The 25,000-nt window shown below is 27.4% G+C and overlaps 1 protein-coding gene across 1 annotated transcript in view; it reads right to left on the bottom strand.

Annotated features, from left to right (window-relative positions):
• Positions 1–25,000, bottom strand: part of LOC142320145 (uncharacterized) — a 68,749-nt gene that overhangs the window by 19,024 nt on the left and 24,725 nt on the right. The window contains exon 3 of the mRNA XM_075357826.1: positions 18,380–18,531. Coding sequence (XP_075213941.1) covers positions 18,380–18,531 — 152 coding nt within the window. The remainder of the gene's footprint in view (positions 1–18,379; positions 18,532–25,000) is intronic.

Raw genomic sequence — 25,000 nt, 5'->3', positions numbered from 1 at the left:
TATATAAATACAAAATCTAATCTTCAGAAAGATATATATTTTTCATTTGGATATAAATAAAGGTAAATTAAAATAAAAACCCAATAATAGATAAAAAAATTAATTAATTAATTAATTAAAGTAATGTAGGCTTGAAACTATAACAAAGTAGTTTTTTTATCAGTTAATTAAAAGCAAAGAACGAAAAAAATTGAAATGCCTGTCACAGGTCACGCTAAAATAATTCTTCGATAAAATCATCAACGAGCTTATTTTTCATTTTCTATTTAATCATAAAATAAATAAATTAAAAAAAAAACTAATTTGTTTTCGAATAAATTGGTTAATCCTACAATCATTTTTCTTCACCAACAAAATGATCATATTTCTTTCTAAAGTACGAAACACAATCCCGTTAAGTTGATGGCAATAAGATCAGCTTTATGGAAATTCCAATTTTTTAAAGGATGTACTCAAAGACACATAAGATTAGCGAATTATTTCTTTTTCAAATAACTTGATTTGTAGATGTGAATTAATAATTCTGATGTTACTTACATAGCTGGTTAAAGGGAATAAATAAAAAGTACAAAGTATTAAATAACAAAAACTGCTTATTGTTCTTACCTGCGATTATAATATGCGAAAACGTTATTTATTTCTTATATCAGCTTTTCTATAACTATTACGGTTATGTTACGTAACAGAAAGATAAACAAATAACGTACATATTTCAGTAACTGGTTATTTCCTATCATTAATTTTTTTCTTTTATTCATTATAGGTTAACCTAATTTCTTTGTGTATTTTATACGTATGTAAACATATACGACATTACATTAATTTATTATTTTCTATAACATTTAAAATATTTAAATTTTAAATATTAAATATTAATTTTATCTTCCACTTTCACAATTCGCAATTTACAAAATATTTCAATTAAATTTATCGAGTCTGCCTGCCCTACTTTATGAAAAGGATTCGATATGCAGACAAGTGCATAATAGTTCACACGAAGGCATAAAAATGAATAAAATAAAAAGTACGAAATATTTATCAGAACTAAATTTTAAACAATCTTCTTAAAAAAACATTTTTTATTTTGTTTAAGTCTATTTTAGTTATAGTTTCGGTAAATTGGAACCGATTGTATATTAAACACTGTGACACTGTGAATAAAAAAAGTCTATTTTACAGTGTTTTGACTATTTATTGCATAATAAATCACTCAACTGACACAAAATATTAATTAAAAATACAATAATAAAAAAAATAATTTTATTTATATTATTATTTTATAAAAAGCATTCTTTTAATTGAACCCATCAACAATCAATTTTAATATTAATACTAAAAAACTTTACAGGATCTGTTGATAGAACACACATAAAAACATTTAGATTTAAACATAAAAAACAGAAAAGTTTCCTAAACCAGGAATAACTCACACTTAGGGTTTTCATAAAATTTTACACGATATATTTATTACTATCTCGATATCAAAATTAGATGAAACTGAAATACAGTTTTTCTCTTTTTCTACTTGTACCTAGTTACTAGTTATCGAACAAAAGCTCTGTCAACAACAAATCTAACCCCATCTCTTATTCCCTTTAAAATCTGCTACTGTATATATTCAGTTCATCCTATTCTTTACTTTTAATCTTTTCTTTGTTACAAATGAGGGTTAAGTTAACGTAACGTCCTTTTGCCATTGTATCATATGTCAACCTTTTAATTTTTTATATATGAAATAAAATGTGTATTTCCTACATATATCTCTAATATCTTATTTATATAACTTAGATGAATATAGAGCTCTGTATATTAACAAACAAAACAAACGCGTTTGCTTAAAAAGCTGTAAGAACTATTTTATGATATTATAAATAATATCGTTTTGCTTATTTATAATATTCGGTTAATAAAATAGTTTAGTGCTCTTGAAAAGTAGTTAGAGAATGAAACAAAAATTTAGACAAAAATAGTAGAATAAGACTGGGAACCAAAGGACTAAAGCTTAACTGTTTAGATTACGTTGATGATTTGGCATTATTAGCTAAAAACTGAAAAGAAGCTGAACGACAAATTAAAAAAATAGAAAAACAAGCTGCTAAAATCGGACTAAAAATCGCGTTTGAGAAAACGAAAATTTTGACTAATGATAAAAACTGCCTAACTTTTTTTAGTATAAATAATAAAAAAATAGAGAAACTAGATAATTTCAAATATCTCGGAGAATGGATCAATTGGATTTATTTAGATAAATTAACAGTTAGAGCTAATAAAATGCAATTAAATTTCCAGTTAACGAAAGACACATATAACAAGCAGTCTTTATCACGGAACTCAAAACTTCAACACTAAAACTGCGAAAAAGCCGGAAGCACCTATGCGGTAGAAATCCCAAGACTGTGCAACAAAGGTCTACTAGAAAATCTAGAATAAAAGAAATGAAAATTTTAAGAAAAATTTTAATTCAAATTAATTTGAATTAAATTTAAAAATAATCAGATAAAAGTTACTCCAAATAACAAACTTTATACCAAAATTGAAAAATTGCCAGACCGATAAGGAAAAGACGAATTGCATTTTATTCCCCCGTTTGTTTAGAATGTAGGCCGACTAAACAAATTATGATTTCTTCCAAAGTAAAAAAAATTAAAGGCAAACGGTTCACACAAATCCAAGAAGACCTAAAAGAACTGAAGATAACTGAAGAAATGATGAGAGAAAGAGAAATTTTAAAGAACACATTAAAACATAAAAGGTTCCAAGAAGCGCCAAAACGCAAAAACAACAGAACTAAACTTTCTTAGGAACGAATAAAAGAGATATCAGAAAGAATGAAGAGGTATTGGACAGATAGAAAAAGAGAAAAAAATAAACAATAGCAAATAGATAAAAAATCTAACGTGTTCCAAAATGAACTATTCGGGGAAAAAAATAGTTTAAAATTTTCTTTTTTACATTCTTGTACAAAGTAAAGGAAGTATTGTATTCACGAAAAATTTCGGTTTTCACATTTCATAGAAATATCCATTTTGACCATCCCTGGTCTATTAGCCGTAGGATGTTGAAATTTTGAATTTAGTACTGCTGTAACATCTAGATCTAGTTGTGCATTTCTCCTTTTGATTGCAATCGACTGGACCAAAAGTGTCCAAAAAAGCCCAAAATCCAAAAACATTTGGATTTTGGACTTTGTCTTAACTGCAGTAATAAGCAATCATTGAGAGCTTTTCAACGATATATCATAAGTAGTACTTATTTTGATTGGTTTTAGAATTATAGCCAAATAAAATTTTAATTAAAGCAATATATGGTTCTTAAAAATTTGTAAGAAATTACCGAGGCACATCGGTTCGAATCCGACTTTATATATATATATATATATATATATATACATATTTCTTTTTAACTTAAATATATTGATTTGTTAATAATTATCAACCTGATTGTAAAAAAAAAGGAAATAAACAATAATTCAATAATAAAAATACAAAAAATTATGGAAAAAGAATTAAAAGCTATTAGTGAAAAGCTTTTTATGTACTTTTTATTTTAATTCAAAAATTTTTTCAATCATAGGTTAATAATTAATAAATCAATAAATTTTAATTAAAAAAAAAAAAATAATAATAAATATATGTATATGAAATCGACTTCGAACCAATGTGTGCATGTTTATGGTTCCGACAAGTTCTACTTGAGCGACATGAAACAAAATTAATATATAAGCTGTTATAAAATGCTACGGAAATTTTTTGGGGCCGTTTTTCTTGAGTATAGTTGAATATTTCGTGTTAGTATATTTCGTGATGGACACGTAAACATTGTACTAAACACACACGGTGGTTTAAATCGGTGTCAGGATTTGAACTTGGTTCTCCATTTTTCCTGTATAAACAGATATTTTTTTTATGTATGCATTTGTTTCAGTCTACTTGATAATAAATATCGCTATAAAATTTAGTAACCTTCTCGTGTTTTGCTTTTGTTTTCATTTTGCTAATGGCTACATCATAATAATTTAAAAAACATAGAATTAGGTAAAGAATAATAAAGACACTTATACTCTACCTAATATTTTAGATAAGATTGTTGAATTAAAAATTGTGTCAATATTTGATGATAATAAAAACTAATATTTTAGCAATTGTGTAACTGTTCGCTTTGTTAAAAAAATTTGAGGACGTATTTCACTTTCAAATGAAATAAGTTTAAATGAAGTGTAACAAAAAAGTGTATATGTAATTTAATAGGCGTGCAAGGAAGTCATGTGTGTCCACGTCAGATTTTTTTATAAAAGACAGTATTTCTCTACATTAAGGCAACTTATTTTTTTGTTATGTATAACATGTATTATTTAAAAAATAATTAATTACAAACTTTTAATCATTTTGTAGCATCTAATATTACTAGATAGGTTTTAATTAATCGAAATATGGAAATTTTGGTATTATTGTAAATTTCACATCTTATCAGGAACTTTTGTTTTAATTGTCAGTAATAATAAATAATAATAATAATAATAATAATAATAATAATAATCTATATAAAAAAAAAAAAAAAAAAAAAAAGCTCGTCGCAATTCGGAACAAGAACATTAAGGATGTCCTAACTGCAAACATCCTGTCCATTTTATACGTACTAAAACAACGAGGACAGCGATGCGTATTTGTATGGACTCCAGGGCATGCTGGTATTATAGGTAATGAAATCGCAGACGAAGTTGCCAGAAAGGCAACAGTCTGCGATGACTTGGATGCATTTCCTGTAAGAGTGGCAGATGTTAAAAACCGTCTAACCAACATAGTAAGAAACAAGTGGAACGCTGAATGGAGGAGTTTAAATACAAAATTAAACTCGGTTAAAACTTCTCCTTATAAATGGAAAAGCGACTTTAAGTTGACTCGCCGTGAACAAGTAGCGGTGACCAGACTTAGAATCGGTCACACGCGATTAACAAATTTATATATGTTAACCGGCGAAGTGAGACCAATGTGCGGTGTTTGTAATAAAACACTGACAATCAAGCATCTAATAGAAGAGTGTACCATATATGAGGACCTCAGAAAGAGTTCCGTCTTACAAATAATATTAGTGCTGATCTGGATAATGGAAATGAAGAAAATATAGTTGCATTTTTACACGCCAGTGGACTTCTTAAAAGTCTATAAAATGGAAGTTTAAAGCTGTGGTAAGAGATACTCTAAGCGGTAGTTTTATATATACATATAAGGGAGTCTCGAAGCGTGGCACGTATAGTGACGGGAGGTAGCCCTCTTGCCTAGGCCATTTTGGCTCACCTGCATTCAAGAGCAGTGAGTCGGGGTGTGTCCGATGATGGCATGGGGGACCCTCAAGGGTGGATTGAGGGCGCGAGGCTATGGGTGTACGCCGTGCATGCCTATGGCCTGATACAAGAAGGATTCAACTGCCACGGCACCCTGGCACGACTGATATACTGCTCAACGGCGGTTCTGGTCTCCCCGAGGGTGCTTAAGCAAACTATAAATGAGACTTCGTAGAAGAAAGAAAGATATGGTATTGATTAGTTTAATTTTAATTTTAAGTTCATGGTCTTTTGAGAACCTATCTCAAATTTTAATATTGGGGCCCTTTACACCCCGTAAGTGTTTGTGATCGTCCTTGTCTTTCATGTTTTAATGTTTATTGTGAAGTTTGTGTTTTTAAATAAAATGTAAGGGCCCTTTACACCCTTACATATGACGATCCTGATGGAGATAATAATTTCTTTTAAAGAATGTGACGAGGGCACCTTAGTAGTCGATGCCCGTAAAAATTCAGTTAAAAAAAAAAAAAATAATAATCTATATATATATATTTACAGAGTAACAACTGGTTTATACTCTCTTTTAGTTACTAGATGAATGATAAATGCCATATCATGTTGTAGCATGTGAAAAATGCCATATCTGACCGGGATTCAAAATCGGGACCTCCGGATGAAAGGCCCATCTCCATGGCGAGACGTTACCACTCCACCACAGAGATCGGCAGTATAGTAATAATAATGATGATGATTTTATTTATTTATTTGTATTTCTTACAATAATTTTCATGTATTCATATTCTGATGGCATCTCCCTCGAAAGCTAAAATTAACTTGTATGAGGAAGTTTTAAACAAAATCTTCATAAATATTCATGTGTATTTTGTATCATATTTTTTATATTATTACTAAAGGACTCGGCGATGCTTCGCTATTGCTAAATTTGAGTGTATGAATTAAATAAATTTTGTATTATATTTGACATGTAATTTATTTCGTTGTACTGTTTTTTCTTCTGTTTAATTTCTTTTATATTCTCTCATTCTCTTGGCTGGAATTGTGTATCGACCAATATTTTTTTTCGTTTTGGACGCATTGTTATTTTTAAATTAAAAAAGTAAAATATATTATTTACCATTTTTTACTTTCTTTCTTTCTTTCTTCTTATAACCCCCGAAATGTTTACCACAGTTCAAACCTTACCAAACTCCCTACTATATAAATCATAAAAAAAGCATATAAATAAACAACCTAAAACTTCTTTTTTTAAAAATTTAATGTCGTTGTATATATCGAGAGATATCGTTTATTTCGATCGTTGTCTATGTCAATATCGACTTCCTCAGACAGTTATGTGACTAATATTTTGTCGTTATTTTTATTTAAACATGTAAACTAATAACATGGAACTTATAACATGTAAACACTCCCGGGACAAACAATAATAAATTGTGACATTTTCAGCGAAATCGGCCAAATAGTTTTTAAGTTATTAGGGCACACACAAAACGAAGATTGTCTTTATTAGATTTAATATACAGATAACATTTTTTCACCGCTGTTTTGATTCAATATTTCAATATTTCTCATATTATATTTTAATAATTTTCACATATTTGATCGATAATCGATAATTTTCAATTTTACTTCTACTATTTATACGAAAAATTTATGTTTTTCGTTTTAACCAGTAATGTATTAACTGTCATTTGTTAGGTTACTTCTATCTATAGTATATGAACTATTGTATTGTATTATAGTATATACTTTATGATCTATTGTTCATAACAGGAGTTCTTTTAATTTTTCTATAAAGATGTTTCTTTATGCTTTTCATGCTTTATGGAAGTCAGCTAAGGAGTTTTGGAATAAATATTTCTGGTATCGATTTACGAATCTCAGTTAAACATTTCAGTATTATAAATTTTTTTTTTGTTTAATTTTTTTGTTATAATTATTTTCATATCTATTTCTAAACTTATTTTCAAAGAAATATTTAAGAATTATTATACAGTCTAAAATTTTCAGATGTTAAAATATTTAATGTTTTAATATCTATACCACAAAAATATATTATGAATTTCATCTAACGTTGATTTCAATGGAACTAAAATATATCTTGTGTAAAATGGTAAACTGTAATACCATATCTCCTTATAGATTCAATCATAGTAAAGTATAAGAATCTCTTGTTAAGGTAATTATTATAAATTTTAATTTTATTTTTGTGAACCAACGCATACTTGAATCTGCGTATATGCCTAGGTACTTTACATTGTCAAGATGTTTTATAGGTAATTAGTAATAATAATAATAATAATAATATTTCTATAACTTGAGCAGCTTTCCTTCCTAATGCTACTTAAAATCTAAATAACAAACAAACAATAAATAACAAACAAGAAAAACAACCCGATCAGAATGTTACGGAATTTATTTATTTATTCTTTTTATAAAATTATTGAATTTTTATATTTTTGTATATAATAATTTTAAGATATTATTTTACTTATTTGATTTATTAGGAAAAAAAAGAGGAAGACGAATCCTTATTTCACATATTTATAAAAAAATTTTAATTTGTTAAAAGTGTTTTCCTACCTTCAAAAATTGGGTATTACATTTGATTTTCCAGTACAAAAAAAAAAATGGAAAACCATCTCTCATAGTGAAGATTGGTTCATGTTAAACAGAACCAGTTTGTTTGACCTTCCTTTAAGGCAGTGGTTCCCAAACTTTTCCAAGTCGCGGCGCCTTTTTCAATTAAAATCTTTCCATGGCACCTTACCCTAAGTAAAAGTATGACTACTCAAGTAAGAGATAAAAATAAATAAAACTCGTGTATCTTCATTATTTAACTTTTTTCTTTTACTTTATTAATATTAAATTAATAATTATAAATGTCTTTGTTCAATTAATTATGAAGCTTTTACAAGCGCTTTACCGCGCTTTTGCGCGGTGCACAGTTTGGGAATCACTGCTTTAAGGTATATTAATTTACATATTTCCCTTCACTGTATTAAATGTTTTGAATTCATTTTCTCATGAATTTTTCAAGCTCTGTGTGTTTATACCTTAAATATAAATTTATTATATTTAATTATTATTGTATACATTATTTATTTCTTATTCTCATTGTTTATCTTTTACATACTTATTTTTTAAAAATAATAAATTAATTTTATAAATAATTTTTTATTGAAAAATTCTTCTTCAAGGTAATCTTTTACCTAATACATTTTTTAAAAGTTTTATATTAAACTGATTTTAAATGAAATTGATATTAAAAAAAAGTCTTATAATAGTTGGAGAACTTTTTTGGGAATGTGGCATATATTTTTCTGACAACTAAATTCAGTTATATTTTTAATATGAAGAAACATATTCAATACAAAATAACACAATTAAAAAAAAAATTAAATATATATTTTTAGTAAATATTAGGCTTAAATTTATCCCTATAGAAGTTTGCATCTCATCAGTTAATACATACATTTATTTACTTAACTGTTCCCCTATTATGTTATGCTGATATCAATTAAAATTTACAGAAATAAGGTGTTGATGTCAATGATTGTATTATTCGTTGGGATTTAGTTATAAGATTGAATAATCTTATGAATTATTTTTGAATCCATTCCATCTTGGTTAGGGAATTACATTTTTAATAAAATCTATTTTGCTATTAGAGGAAAATTCTTTGAATAGGTTTAAATCCAAATTTAGAAAGAGTTTATTTATTAAACTTACTCCTGCTAAAAAAAGCTGCAAATATTATGTTGCTTTTAAAATTTAATCATACTGAATAAATTGGTGTGGTGTTGAAAGATGAATTATAAAGGTGCTGCTGAAAAGGAATATGCATTGAAATTGGATATAAGACATGATAATTTAAAGTATGATAATTTATTTTAAGCTAAACTTTATATAAGCTAAATTTTAATTGTTGTTTTTATTTATAATTTATGCTTAATTGTTGATGGAGTTTGATTTTTAGCAAAAAGTCAAAAGTAAAAGTCTGTTTGTATGACAATAACAAAATAACAGAAAATTAATTTATTAAATTTTTTCAATAACTAAATTAATCAATTTCTAATCAATAAGTGTTCTGTTCAACTAATGAATTCCTTTTTTCACAAAATTAAGTTTGCTGTACTAGCTTGTTTAAATATATAATTATTTTTAAGTGTGATAGTAGTAATATTACATGTTAGATGTAAGTTTTATTCTATGTTTCTTTGTAGTTTATAAGATTTACTATTATAAAAAATATAATAGTAAATAAAGAGAAAAAACAACAATGTTTTTTAAATCTTCATTGGATTACTTTATACAAATGTGAGTATATATATTTATATATATATAAAAAAAAATATGTAAAATATGTATATATATATATATATGTATTTATATATACAATATATATATTTATATATAAGTAAAAAAATTATCCAAATTAATAGAACATTTTCTAACGCAATTCATGAATATTAATATTTTATTTTTGAATTGAATTAGAAAATTTTCTAACTTAGGTTTTTTTATATTCGTCTAACCAAGGAATAGAGTAAAGATATATATATATATATATATATATATGTATATATGAACTAGAATTAAAATCATTCTATTAGCAAATGTACAAAACCTTTAATAATGGTTGAGAAATAAAAAAGAGGACTCAAATTTTTTGTATAAATCCGATTTAAAATATATATCCATCATAATTATTTAATAATTCTGTTTAAGTGATTTACCCTTATAAAATAAATTTTTCTTCTGTTTTAATAATACTCTTCCAATTCGTGATTAATTAAATATAAAGCCTGTGTAGTAAAACTATTGAATTCTATTTATATAGTTGTGTTTTATAGCTATTGTGTCAATTTTCCATATCCCGACCTCCATTTAAATCCTCATATTCCGATCTTATATCATAATCATTTAGTTGTCACTTCTACATAATCGCTTCTATTCCCTTACTTTACTCCTCATCCAACAACGTCCCAGGAAGGGAAGGCTCCTCAGATATTTTTGGTACCGAGGAAATAAAATACCCGGGATGAGCCAAAACAAGTATTGCTGCGTTTAATTAAGATTTGGTTCTTTAAAGATTATGGTAAATGAGACCTTAATAAAAAAAATAGTCTGGTACTCCTGGTCTAGGATTCAAGTTAGGGTCTGTAATTCATCCTCGGTGAAACTTATTTCAAGTAAAAATTTGTAACAGCAAGCTTTCTAAAATCGGATAGATTCAGGGAAGACGAAAATGAAAAATAAATAAGGAATGTTGTTTTTGAATGCTGGAATGTTCAAAGGATCAGGAAAACATTAACAATAAGAAAACTAAGATTAGATTTTTAAGTCTTCGAAGAATTTAATGTGGATGTGGTAGATTTATTCGAAAAAAATGAAGGAAATAGCAATGAAATAAAAAGTGTGTATATACACTTTTACAATGGTGTAGATAAAGGTAAAAAACAAAAGGGAAGATACAATAAGCGTTTAATCGGAAGAATCGAACGTTTGTTAAAAACTGGTCATGTATGGTGATCATTTGATCACCGACAAATTGGAAGTGAAGGTCACAGGTTGGTGGTGATAGGATTTTATGCTCCAACTGATGCTGCTTAACAGATTTTAAAGGCTGATTTTGTTTTTTTAATACTTGAACCACTGGAAGGCTTGGGTGATAGGAAAAACTGTTGAAGTATTAAGATTAATTCAAGAATACATTGAAGGAATATTTGTTACGGGAAGTCCAAAAGTAAATTAGCCTTTAGTTTACTCCAAGTTGCCTGGTATTTCATAAAAAGTAATTTCTTCAATATTTGTCTTATGAATCTTATCGGTCTTTTTAACAAATCGCAACAAATAAAATATAATAATTATGAAAAAACAACTATTAAATTCAGAGCAACACATAAACGATTTATACCGACAAAATATTGCTAAATAGACATTTCTATTTCATTAGGAAAAAATTTTAATCTATTTAATATGGATTTTAATTTTTTAAATTTATATAAATTTTTTTCCTGGACTAAAACAATGTGCGTTATCAGCGCCCGGATAAAAATATTACTATAGTAAATAATTTAAGTTAATAACACAAAACCAGACTTAAAAATTAAATAGGAGTATTGTAAAACAAACAAGAGATAAATATTAAAAATCTGATGGACACCACAGGATTTCCTTGTACGTCTATTAAATTAAACATACACATTTTTTTTAAATAAAAAATGCGTAAAATTTTATTTCATTAATAACTTCTGATATTTTTTTATATTTTTTATTAACGTCAAATATTTATACAATTATTAATTCAATAATCTTACATGAAATATTAGGATAGATAAAAGTCCCTGTATTACTCTTTAAATAAATGTAAGTCTTACATCTATCTAATAATGTGTTTTTTAAAATTATTATGATGTAACCATCAACAGAATGAAAACAAAAACGAATCAGATGTTTCACCAAATCTGATGTGGACACCATATAACTTACTTATACGCCATTTAAATTACATATACAATTTTTTTTTTTTTTTTTTTAATGAAAAGTACATAAAATTTAATTTCATTAATAACTTTTGATATTTTTTCATTTTTTTTTTATTGTTATTATTGAATTATGATTTATTGTAAATATTTTTACAATCAAAGGTTAATAATTATTAATAAATTATATATTTAAATTAAAAAAAAGTTAAAAAAAGGGAATGAAGTCTCATTCGAACCGATGTGTCTTCCACTTATAAGATCCAAATATTTCATTAATTAAAATTTAATTTGGTTATAACCCTGGAACCAATGAAAATAAGTAAGTACCACATATGACATGTCGTTGTTTTCTATACAGGCTAAGGTAACGGAAGAATTCCAACGCGATGTCATATATTTAAATCGGTTCAGCCATGGAGCTGCTATGGTCAAACAAACATTCATACATACATATACTCTAAATAAATTGCACTCCTTTTTAAGCAGTCGTGTAATAAAATCAATAATTAACACGCACGAAATCATAACGAAAAATATTCCTTTTACAGTACAGTATAGATGTAACGTGACTACGCCGTAAGCTAAAGGCGAAGTAAAACGATATTGAAATACAATATTAAAAATCTAACGTAACACAATAAAATTACCATCTGACATGCACCAAATGGCATAAATAGATGAAACACACTACAGTAATAATCAAATATTTGAATACAGATTAACGGCCTTATGAAATAACAAGACATTTTAAAACATCGTCATATTGTTTTCTGAAATATTTGGGATGTTAGCCCCTAATTTAAATTTCTAATACAATTCCGCGTAATATATACACAGTCCACAAGGATGAGGTGTACCGTTAGTTGACAGTCGCAGCGAACACAAAGTGGTGGGTGCATCGGTCTGAATCATGAGATGTTCATGTGTGCCCTGTTAGCAAACGACAAATAATAATCTCCTCTCGACGGTTATTCCTGCAGGAAGAGCTCCACAGTGAATGTGTTCTTAACTGCTCGAAGTTTATTGTTGTTGGTAGCATTCCGTTCACTTTGCCACTCATCACGAATCACCCTCTTCAGAAAACAGACACAAGATCATCGGAACAACCCGATAAATGAAAGGAGGCTGCAAACAATGCTATTTATAAAAGTGTAAAAAAGTGATAGTTAATCGTTTTCAGTTCTTAATTTACATATTTTGGTTTTGCTTATTAATGGATTAAAATAAGATTTTCTGAAATTATATTATATGTCTGCAGACATCCACTATCTTGGTATCTCACATCTTTTCAAACATTACCGCTGGATTAACTTTATTCAGATTTTTTTGAAGCTAAGGTACTTTGGCTGACTATTTTCAACATAATTGTGATTTATTATTTTAGTTCTTTAAATTTTGGGTATGAGGAATAAAAACATATTCTTTTTATAATTTTTTTAAACTGCTTCAAGTATTTTATTAATTTGTAAAAGTGTAACATTCTAGTATACATTGGTAAAATATTTTTTCGGCTAATTGTTTAAATTCCATTCCTCTCTTGGAATATGCTAGTTTTTCTAATTTAAAGCCGAGAAATATCAATAAAAAAATAAATAACTAGCTTACACAAAATCTTAACTTAAATTGTTAAAACAACTTAGATTGTTTAATTACTTCCTTGTACGAAGTAAAGGAAGGAAGGATATGTACGAACGTACGCATGTATCTCTCATAATTCAAAAACGATTAGCTGTAGAATCTTGAAATTTTGTATTTAGGACTGTTCCAACATCTAATTGTGCACCTCCCATTTTGAATGGAATTGAATGGACCAAAAGTGCTTAATAAAAGCCCAAAATCCAAACAAATTTGGATTTTGGACTTTTTCTTAACTACAGTAATAACCCCTCATTGAGAGCTTTTCAACGATATATCATATGTGGTACTTCATTGGTTCCAGAGTTATAGTCAAATAAAATTTTAATTAATGAAATATTTGAATCTTACAAGGAGAAGGCACATCGGTTCGAATCCGACTTCATTTCCTTTATTTTATTTTAACTTTTTTTAATTTAAATATATTGATTTATTAATAATTATTAACCTCTGATTGAAAAAAAAAAATATGAAAAAAATCAGAAGTGATTAGTGAAATAACATTTTATGTACTTTCATTTTAATTCAAAACTTTTTACAGATGTTAATTATTATTAATAAATCAATTTATTTAAATTTAAAAAAAAAGTTAAAAATGTGTATATGAAGTCGGATTCGAACAATGTGTGCTTGGTTACGGATCCGACCTTTTCTCACTTACATCAGATAACTATTTCAGCGACTTGAATAAAATTAATATACTCGTATAAATTAATATAAAATGCTGATACGAGCACTAAAAAGTGTGCTGATGTGGTGTCCACCACAATGCAATTGTGTAACTGTCCACTTTATTAAAGAATGAAGTATCTCACTTTCAAATGATAAAAATTCAAATGAAGTGCAGCAAAAAATGTGTATATGTATTTAATAAGCATACAAGGAAGTCATGTCCACATTTAATTTTTTTAATTATAAATTGTATAATTTTTGACAATGAAAATTTTGTCAGCTTTTAATTATTAATTTTTGTAATTAGTCTATATTTTTAAAAAATAAATCAAAACACATTTGAAAAAAAAATTCTAGGATATCCATGCCGTATAAGATTTTTGATAGTTTTTACATATAACTGCTATTGATTATTTGTTATTTGTTTACATGTATAATAGTGGTTTGTCAACCCTTAACCTGTTGTAAGTAGTAAATATATAGCTAAATACGACTGGCAATAAATAGCTGATGCCCTTTAGATATATTTTATAAAAAAAGAATATTGACTTGGACCAGAAAAAAATTTAGGAAACATCTTTTAGCTAATTGACATCCCAACATTGATTAAAATAATAACATTGCTTATTATATCTGCCAGTTATTAGAAGCATAAATATCATTAAGTTATTTCTATTAACCGCCTCTCTTCCTAAAGTTATTTTAAAAAGCATTTGAATATAATTATTTCTACATGAGGACAAATTAACGTCAAAAATTCTCGCGTGCCAATCACTATCGGATTGAACTAAACCAAACTAAACATTCAAACCGGTCATACAGGTTTTATGTTATAATCTTCATCGTCTTGTGGCTTTAAATAAAATATTCGGATATTTCAGGGTGGTGTAAACATCTGCTGTCAAACCGTCTGGGAATTATGAAGTAAATCCTACATCCTGACACGTCACATATTTCTCCAGTTATTATTATTATATGTGTATACATTTTTTTTTTATTTGCATGTTAAGAATAACATGGTGGTTGTCATTCCTTTCACAGTTTCTTCAACTGATTGATTCAACACACCTGGTCAAATCAAGATCTGTAGATCAAATTTTAACAAGTTTATTAGATACGGTTCATCTAGAGATTAAAAATAAATCAATTTAACTTTTAAATTTATATTCTCTATTTGAAAGAAATTACTTTATTTCTTTGAACGTTAGACAATGTTATATTTGAGTTATGATCTTGTTCTTTAAAACCAATTTGAAATGTAATCTGTAAAACTTACAAAATAAAATTTTATCTTTTGTATTGATATTTATATTTTTGAAAGTAATAAATTTTGTTGAAAAATTTTAAATAAACTATACATTATTAATAATTTAAGAATTAATAGTAGTTATTTATTTATCATTTTATTTTTTTATTTGATGCTCCTGATGGAAAATAATACAAAAATAGGTAACGTAAGAAATGAACTGGGAAACTACCCGGTTCATTTCTTACGGTTGACAGCAACAATTCATGTTTTGGCTGCGAGAAAATCTTGGTTGGTTCTACGCATTTACTTTGAAATTTATACCTACAGGTTTTATGAGAAAAATGAAAAGAGTTAATTGTTACCAAGAATTGGGATGAATAAAATTGTGGTATAATTTTTACGAAATGAAGCACTACAAATCCACCTTTGGTTTTCTTTCCATTTTCTGGACTAATTATCCTTTCTAATCTACATCAATAAAAGAAGGAGATTCTCAAATCGTTGGCTGTCTTTTTTCCTGTTGTGGTCCTGGGTAACTCCATATTATTTTAGAACAAGATTTTTGTAACGTATAAAAATATTTCAAGCAAAAATTCAAGATAACTTTGAATTATAACTGAGATTAATTAATAATAAATAATTTGTATACCCTATTCTAGAGATCGTTAGTCAAAATCACAGTAATTTATTTATACCGTTTCTCTGCACGCGTTTCTTCCTTTTATTAAATGAAGGTTTCCCGACTTTGTACGTCTTGCATAAAATATATTTATATGGGCAGTATTTTCTTTAGGGCTATTCATATTTTAAATAAAAATCATATTGATAATGCATAATAAAATTACTTAAAAAAGAAAGTAACTTTTAAAACCTATTTCTATGAAGTAAATCGTTTTCAAATATTCTGTAGAGTTAATTATTATTAGTCGATAGTAAATTTAAAATAAGTACTTATAAATCCAGAAATTTTTAACCCTATTTATTAATTCAGAATTTAAGGCGCATTATATTTCATTTTTTATAATTACTTTTGCTATGTCAAAATAAAAATACCTAATTTAAAGTCAATTTTTTTCCTAAGGTTACTCCCAAAATCAAAGTTGAATTAAAATGAATTTTAGTTTAAACTGTCTACAACTTATAATCAATTTGATTGATTATGTATATCTGAGTTTTTTGTTCACTTGTCCATTACAAAAGTTATTTATTTCTAATTTAACCTAAAAAAATATTTTTCTTAAAAACTAAAAGTTTATTAATTTAATTTTTCTTTATTTATGTCATATAATGACAACGACTATTATTTTTTATTATGACGTATTTGTATTAAATTGTATTATAAGTATCATAAAACACCACACACGTCTTGCAAAGACTTCTCAAGTCGTGAGTACGTGCACAAACAACATCAGGAACGGCTGTCTACGTGTAAAATTTAGTAATTTCTGCCACAGGCAATTCATAAAATCATTAAAACTGTAAACCTGAAATTATGATTGTACGAGTATATATACATCAATAAAAGTATACAGGATTGTTTAAAATTAGCAATTGAAAATTAATTTAAAAAATTTGAAGAATGAATGAATTAGATGAAAACAAAGAAAAAATCAGGACAAACAGAGGAAAATGAAAGAACAATAATTGATAATGCAATTTTAGTAATGTAAATATAAAATTAGTAGAGTAAGTTTCTTGATCATTATCAACTTTGGATTTTTTAAATTTAAGTATAGTTCTAATCACGCCTACCAACTGGCTAACAGCCTACTCATTACGGTTGATTTTTTTAAATAAAAATTACATAGCAGTTATTTGTAAAGTAAAAAGATATTCAAATTATTTTCATTTCTAATAACATAGATATTAGACGGATATTTATAGTCTTCTAAATCAAAAATTATGTTAACGAACAACAGCTTCAAGTTGCCATTTTACCTTTGAAAGCTTGTCTTTCACTTAAATAATAGCTAAACAATTGGATCCTTTTCTGGTTGTTCTATATTCTACGTTTTCCAATGTAGATCTGAATAAACCAATAAAGCACAAGCTGATAATTCTATACTACACAATTCTAAGGGATTTGGGAAAAGGCTTTCCTTAGGGAAATCAGTTCTCAGATGATTCTTTATTTTTTTTTATTCAGAATAAGATATTTATTGCCAAAGTATATTTGAGCCGATCAAGGCAAGATTCGTTGATCAGTTATTTCTGTTCACGTTATTGATGAAGATTCCTTGATCCCTGAGGAATTTTGGGTGGAATAAGTACTCACTAGACAGAAAAAAAACATGAAGTACTCCTTTGAAGTAGGATTGGGAATTTTTGTCATGATTTATATTTTATATATAGATCCATTTTTCAATATCCATTCCTTCTTTATACATGAACCTTTCTTCCGCAGCGTTATTAGAGACTGTAAAGAAAATATTTTTATACTTGTCTGGTTTAATGTTATTGTCCTTTCTATGAACATGTTCGAACACTCTGTTATCCGATGTAAAATAAGGCCAACTTCGAGTTGAGATAGTTATCAAGTAAAGTGGGAGTTATTAATCCTTCCTAATATGTAAATATCATTTAAGTATTAGTCATTTCAGTTATATTGTAAGATACTTGATATCAGAGTTACGAAATAACAATCGCTCTGATTTGTAAAACTTGTATTCTTGACTGTAAATATGAGTTAATTTTTTATTAAATAAAGGAAATAGATAATACTTTATTTAATGGTGAGCTGGTTTCAATTATAAGAAAATGTTTGTGAGCAATAATTTTTATATGTGGTCTAAAATGAACCCAATGCTTCGTTTAATCTAAGGAATAATTGACTTAAAAAAAAAATTGTGAGCTTTAAGTAAAATGATAAGATTTAAAAGAAATTAAAATCTAAATGAAAACTGAATTCTGATTTCTATACCCAATACTAAAATGCATCGGTAATGGTTCGCTATTCGAATCTACGACATAACTAAAAGAAATTCTAGCAATTATGTTTCACGTAGGTAATATTAAGTTTTAAAATTTACTCACTTGAACTCTTGATTCGGGAAGATTAATCTTCAGTGCGACTTCCTCTCTCATGAAGATATCCGGATACCTTGTCTTCGCAAAAAGAGCTTCCAAGACATCCAACTGGGCACGGGTGAATGTTGTTCTTTCTCTTCTTTGCTTTCTTGGATTACCTAAAATCAGCCCGTAAGCTTCAATTCAATTATTTTGTGTTATTTTAGACCATAAAAAATTGAATGAAAAACAAATGATAATTTTCAGTTTTTTTTAATATAAAATCTAATTTATGTATAGAAAAAAATTGAACATAAGATTTTCTTACTGACGTATCAGTAATATTAATTTATTTCTTATGAAAATAGAATTACTAATAATATTAATTACATTTGTTTTTTTAAATACCTATAAAAGCTGGTAAAGTATTACATGACCTTCCTAACTATTAATTATAAAAATTAAAAATGTTAGAGCCAAAAAAAGAAGAGTATATATATGTTTTAGAGGTAGAGGATAAATTTTAGGAAACTTTTTCTAAAAATATTCATGTAAAATTAAGCTTAAAAGATTTAAGGTCTGGCGTCTACAATTTAAAAAAAAAATGTAAATATTTCTTCATAGCTCTATATATAAAGCATAAACATACAAAAAATGTTGAAAACTATTTAAACGGAAGGGAATAGAGCAAAAGAATAAAAAACATATATTTCAATTTTAAGAGGTGGGGATTGATTTAAAAAAAAAAAATGTTTTTCTAGATTATTTGTATATGCATTTTTGGTAAAAAATTTGCTTTAATAAATTTTTCTCTAAAATGCATCAGAAGAAAATCGAAATTGTTTTCTTTCATGATATTCCTTATTCCGTTAACGAGTTTTGAAGAAAAAATATGATCAATAACCCATATTTAGAAATATATGAGCCAAATTAGAAGAAAATCGATTTTATCAATCCTGAAATATAGGACCAAAAGCAGTGCAACACACATACGTAGATATATATATATATATATATATATATGTATTTTTGTAGAGAGAGAGCGAGAGAGAGAGAGTATATATATATATATGTAATATATGTGCGTGCTAGGTACAATATTTTTTTTGTTCTGGATGAAAAGTTGGACCCTAAAACCCAATACCCAGTTTTGACAAGATCACCATACTCTCTCCTTTAATATACTATTCTATCTATATTCTTCGGGAAAGTTTGATATATATTTATATGTTTTTTTTTTTTTATGTTAATTATCATTCATAAAAAATATGTATTCATAATTTATTTTGTCATCAATTACACTATTACAATTTATCAATACAGATTCATGACGTTTGAGAGATATAATTAAAAATATTTTAGGAGTATCTTTTTAGAATTGTATCAATCATTCGACCCTTCAGTAATAAAAAAAAATAAAATTAATCTTTATTTTATATGTTTAAATGGATATAAAATTTAATAAATTATAATCTAAGATAGATGTAAAATAACTGAATACTATTACTATTATTAGTAATATACAAAATCATTTTATATCATGTGACACGATACAAAATGGATTAAGAAACAGAGATATTACAGTAACCTCTCCTTTTATCTATTTATGGTGTTTGAGATTGAATTGGATTCTATGAAAATCAAATACGCAGTATTATAATTAATTAAATTCAACGCGATATTTTGTTCTTAGTAATGTTCAGTATAATTTTGTTTTCTTCTCTCCTTATATATCACATTCTCTCTCTTTCTTTATCTTTCATATATATATATATACACACACACACATTATTATTATTATTACTTCAACAGTAGAAAATAGCATTTAGTTACATTGCTAGACTTCTTTTAAATATGTTGCGTGCCTGAAGTTCAGGTTCTTTGTCACTCATGGGGCTTCATCCGACTGTTACATATCAAATTTCAAACTGAGTTGCTTTCTATTGTTACAATTTACCTCAGTAGAATTAAACTTTTGTTGCAATATACATAGTTGTCAATACTACATTGTTGTCAAGTTTAAATTACTATTAATGCAATTATTCTAATTTTATTTTTGATCTAATAATGTAGTACACAAAATTCTATACTGTTTAGATTATTATAAAATAATTTTTTCATATTATAATGGTGATTTTAGTTTTGTGTCTCTTATAAAAAGGTTTTAGTTTAAAAATAATATTTCCCTTGATAAACTACAAATAATTAAAATACAAATTCTTTATCTGTATGTTACGTTGTATTCTAACTGAAAATGCTGTGTAAAATTGAATAAGATACTTGATATATACATAAAAAAATTATTTAAATAATTAAAATTCCTTTTTTATTTTAAATAAAAATAAAAATTGATAAATAAGAATAGAAAAGATAAACAAATATAAAAGAAAATATTTAGATACGTTGGCTTAAGGGCACTCGTAACCGTCTACCCTTTGCTATGTTAATTTTATCTATACTGAAGACCCATTATCTCAGTAACTATTAATGCTACAGGCGTCAAATAAATTTTTTCTGGGCACTTGGTATTCTAAGTAGATTAGATGCATTTAGATTTATTACTACTTCCCTAATGGAATATAAGTTAATAATATTAATTTTTTTTCGATGTTTTAGGAATTATTTTTTTAACGGATAATTGTTAACACATTTTCATAAATCTAAATGTATTGAAAGATATGTATATATATATATATATATATATATATATATATATATATATATAGAATAATGACAAAAATTCAAGTTGATATCTTCAGTGGTTTCTATGATAATTGGTCATAAATATAGAAAAATATGATTTTTGGAAAACGGGATTTAAAAATAACATAAACACGTTTTTTTTTAAGTAACTGTTTAAAAACTGCCTAGCTTCAAAATCTGGGTCATCAATGTTAGCTTCATGATCTTCTAGTTTTAGCTTTTTATTTCTGTTTGTCTGTATTTCCTTTTTCTGCATTTCTTAAATTGTTTTTTCCGCTTCGGTTACCCGTTCCTCGTCGATCTATTTTAAATGTTTTACGGTATTAAGACCCGGATTGATTCGAAGATGCTACAGAACTTTACACTTGCTAATGTTTCCATTATTAAATGCTGATACTGCATCATGTACTCCAAACTCAAGTGTTTTCTTTTCCACAAAAGCTTTTTTGGCAAATGGTTCCAAATTATGTGGTTTAGAGAATCGCTGGAGTCCTGTGTCTGTCCATGGAGATATTTTTTCAACAAATCTTCATTAGATAAACTTTGAAATGTTGGCTTTACACCTTAAAGAACAGATATTGTGAAAGAAGTTTTGTGTAAGAACAGTTTCTACAGGTAAATTTTCCAGTTTTACTGGCAAATTTGAGCGCCATTGGTTGTAAAAAAGTTTTGACACAATCTTTTTAAAAAATCATAGAAAATTTATTTGCTAACAACAGTTATGAATCGTACATCAAATACTCAAAAATAAATACAAAAAAACAATTTTTTTTATTTCTTACTGGTTGCGAGTGATAAATTAAATAATAAATTACTTTTTTTTTTTTTTAATTAAAACAATTAAAAAATGAAATAGAATAAAAATATCTTTATATATTGTATTAGTGGCGATGATTTTGAAGCCAGGGAAGCTTGCACAGGGAGTTTCTTCTTACAGACCAATTAGCCTGTTACCGGTCTTATCTAAATTGTTTGAGAAGCTACTACTGCAAAGGCTTAGGCCAGTGTTGGAGAGTAAGGGGATAATTCCGGACCATCAGTTTGGGTTCAGGTGTGGCCATACCGCAATCGAACAATCATATAGAGTCATCAGTGGGTGTCTGGAGGAGCAAAAATTCTGCTCGGCGGCGTTCTTAGACATCCAACAGGCCTTTGATAGGTATGGATACCTCGCTTACTCTACAAGTTAAAGCTGCAACTTCCTCAACCCTACTTCCTAGTCTTGCGGAATTATCTTGAGAGGCGTTTAGCTCAGGTGAAATGTAATGACGAGTTTTCAAGGACCTTTGAGATTGGATCGCGTGTCCCTCAGGGTTCTGTGCTGAGCCCTGTGTTGTATTCCATATTCGCTGCGGACATTCCGGTCCTGGATGATTGCATCGTCGCCACGTTCGCTGATGACACTGCTATCCCGGTCGTTAACGAAAACCCTGGCCTAGCCTCGCAGGCCCTACAAATGACGCTGGATCGTGTGTGCGTGTGGCAGAAAAAGTGGAGGATTAAGGTTTAAAAGGTAAGTCGAGGCACGTCACATTTGCCATGCGGAGAGGTGACTGCCCCGGTGTGTACTTCGATGGTGTTTTGATCCCGCAAGCGGAACTATGAGGTATCTGGGACTTCACCTGGATCGGCGTTTGACCTGGAAGTGTCACGTGAGGATGAAGAGGAAACAGCTAAACCCAAGGTACAGGGAACTTCATTGGCTGCTTCGTAGGAACTCAGGCCTCACGTTATCAAACAAGATATTAATTTACAAGACTATCCTGCGCCCAATCTGGACGTACGGTGTGGAATTGTGGGGAACGGATAGTACTAGTAATATGGAAATTATACAACAATTTCAGAACAAAGTAGCGAGGGTAATTGCCGAAGCTCCGGGCTTCACGTGGAATGATGAGATTCACAATTATCTGAAGCTCCCATCGGTTCGTGAGATTGCACAACAGTGCAATGTCAAATACCTGCAGAGGCTTGAGAATCATTTAAACCATTTTGCAATTAATCTACTCGATAACAGCAGAGACATCCATCCGATGGTTGAAACGAATCCATGTATTCGACTTAGGGTCTGCGTAATAGTTTGGAATTTAACACCGTCAAGTTTAGTGGTGTCGTATCTAATTTCTTGTTACTTCTCTTTCTTTTTATTTTTTATTTGTTATTAATGTTTGCTTTGTGGACTATATGGTGCTGAAATTATTGGTTTGTGATTTATGACTGAGCTTGAAATTTCATATAAGACTTTAAGTTTACTTGCAACTGTTTATTGTGTTTTATTTATTTTGGGGGTTTCTTAAGAACCTTCTTATCACGTGCTTTTGTTAGGAAACTTACTTACGGCTCCGCAGGAGAGCCGATTGTAATTATAATTATTATTGAGCAAAAAAAAAAAAAATAAAAAAATATATTGCATTATTAATATAATGTATATTAATATTAAATATATTAATATTAATATTTTAAATATATATTAATATTTTTGTATGATTACGTCATAATCATACAAAATAAAACGTGTATTTCCCTATATATATATATATATATATATATATATATATATATATATATTAATTATATCATAATACATAATTGTATATTATTATTATTATGTTAATTTTACGTTTTTATTTTTTTCTGCTTTTGACTTTTATTTGTAGTTTCGATTAGTATATTATTTCATTATTTTTTTTGTATTTTAGTGGTAAGTGAATTGTTACATTTAATTATAATTCTTATAAGTTTTAAGTGTGAGAGTTTTTATAAAAAGTTTAATTATTTGCGGTAGAATAATGGAAGTAGTCGACCAAAAAAATATTTTAACTGAAATCTAAATAAAATACGTTCATACATTACTTAGTTTTTTAAGAAAACTCAATGACTAACGTAAATATTTCGACTTCAGTATCAAAAATTTTTAGCGAAAAGAGTAAATCTACTAAATCGTATTATAAAGATAGTCACCGGGCAATTATCAGTAATAATTATACTAAATATGATTGACTACATAATAAAAAAAATTGTTTCCTCAATCAATTAAAATGTTTACCTTTTATAATTGTTTACAGGATGTAAACTATTACCAGAGAAAGTAAATTATTATTCTGTTTTCATTTCAAGAGCAAAGAAATATTGTTAAAAATTAACTCTTGACTTCCTTCTTCTGATCTTAAAAAAACAATGCATTATTTAAACACATGCATGAGCCTAATCAAACTAATTTCTTTAAAAATTAGATTGGTTCTAAAATTTCTTTAAATTTTAGAACCAAAATTTATAAACCATACTGATCAGGAAAACTATCCATACTAACAAATATTACAATATGTTGTAACCGTACAACTTTCAAATGATATTATCGATTATTGCATTTGAAACTTATACATTCCAAACTCGCATTCACTGAGATACGTAAATAAATTAAAGGTTAGTTTACATTTCCATAACATTAACTAAAAGTAAAAACACATCAACACAAAATTCATAATATTCAAGATACAGAACTAAAGGTTCAATCAAGCCAAGCACAACAAAAACATGTCTTCTTTAACATAACACAATGATACACTGCCTAATGTAAATTCCTTCCTATAAATCTATGACTACTGCAATAGGCTTCAGACTATTAAATGTAAAGCGGTTACAATCTTAACTTTAATTGCGTCTATCGATTGCAATGAAAAAAAAACTAAAGAAAAATTAGAGTATTTATATACCTACGTATATTTACGAGTATAATTACATTCCTGTACAAGTGTACGAGAAGGTAAACATGTGTAAATATTCTAATATAGACTGAATGATTCACGAAAAATGTAACAAACTTTCACGACATGTTCTATTGGTGAAATGTAGAAGAAATTTCATGTAGTTCATACGTTTTAACTTATGTTTAAAACCGATTTAAATAAAATTATTGTTTAAATACAGTTTTAATATGTGTAGTTT

The sequence above is a fragment of the Lycorma delicatula genome, chromosome 2 (genome assembly GCF_047948215.1).
Source record: "Lycorma delicatula isolate Av1 chromosome 2, ASM4794821v1, whole genome shotgun sequence".
NCBI lineage: Eukaryota > Metazoa > Arthropoda > Insecta > Hemiptera > Fulgoridae > Lycorma > Lycorma delicatula.
The sequence above is the reverse complement of the archived record's forward strand: the minus strand, read 5'-3'. Positions and strand labels throughout refer to the sequence as shown.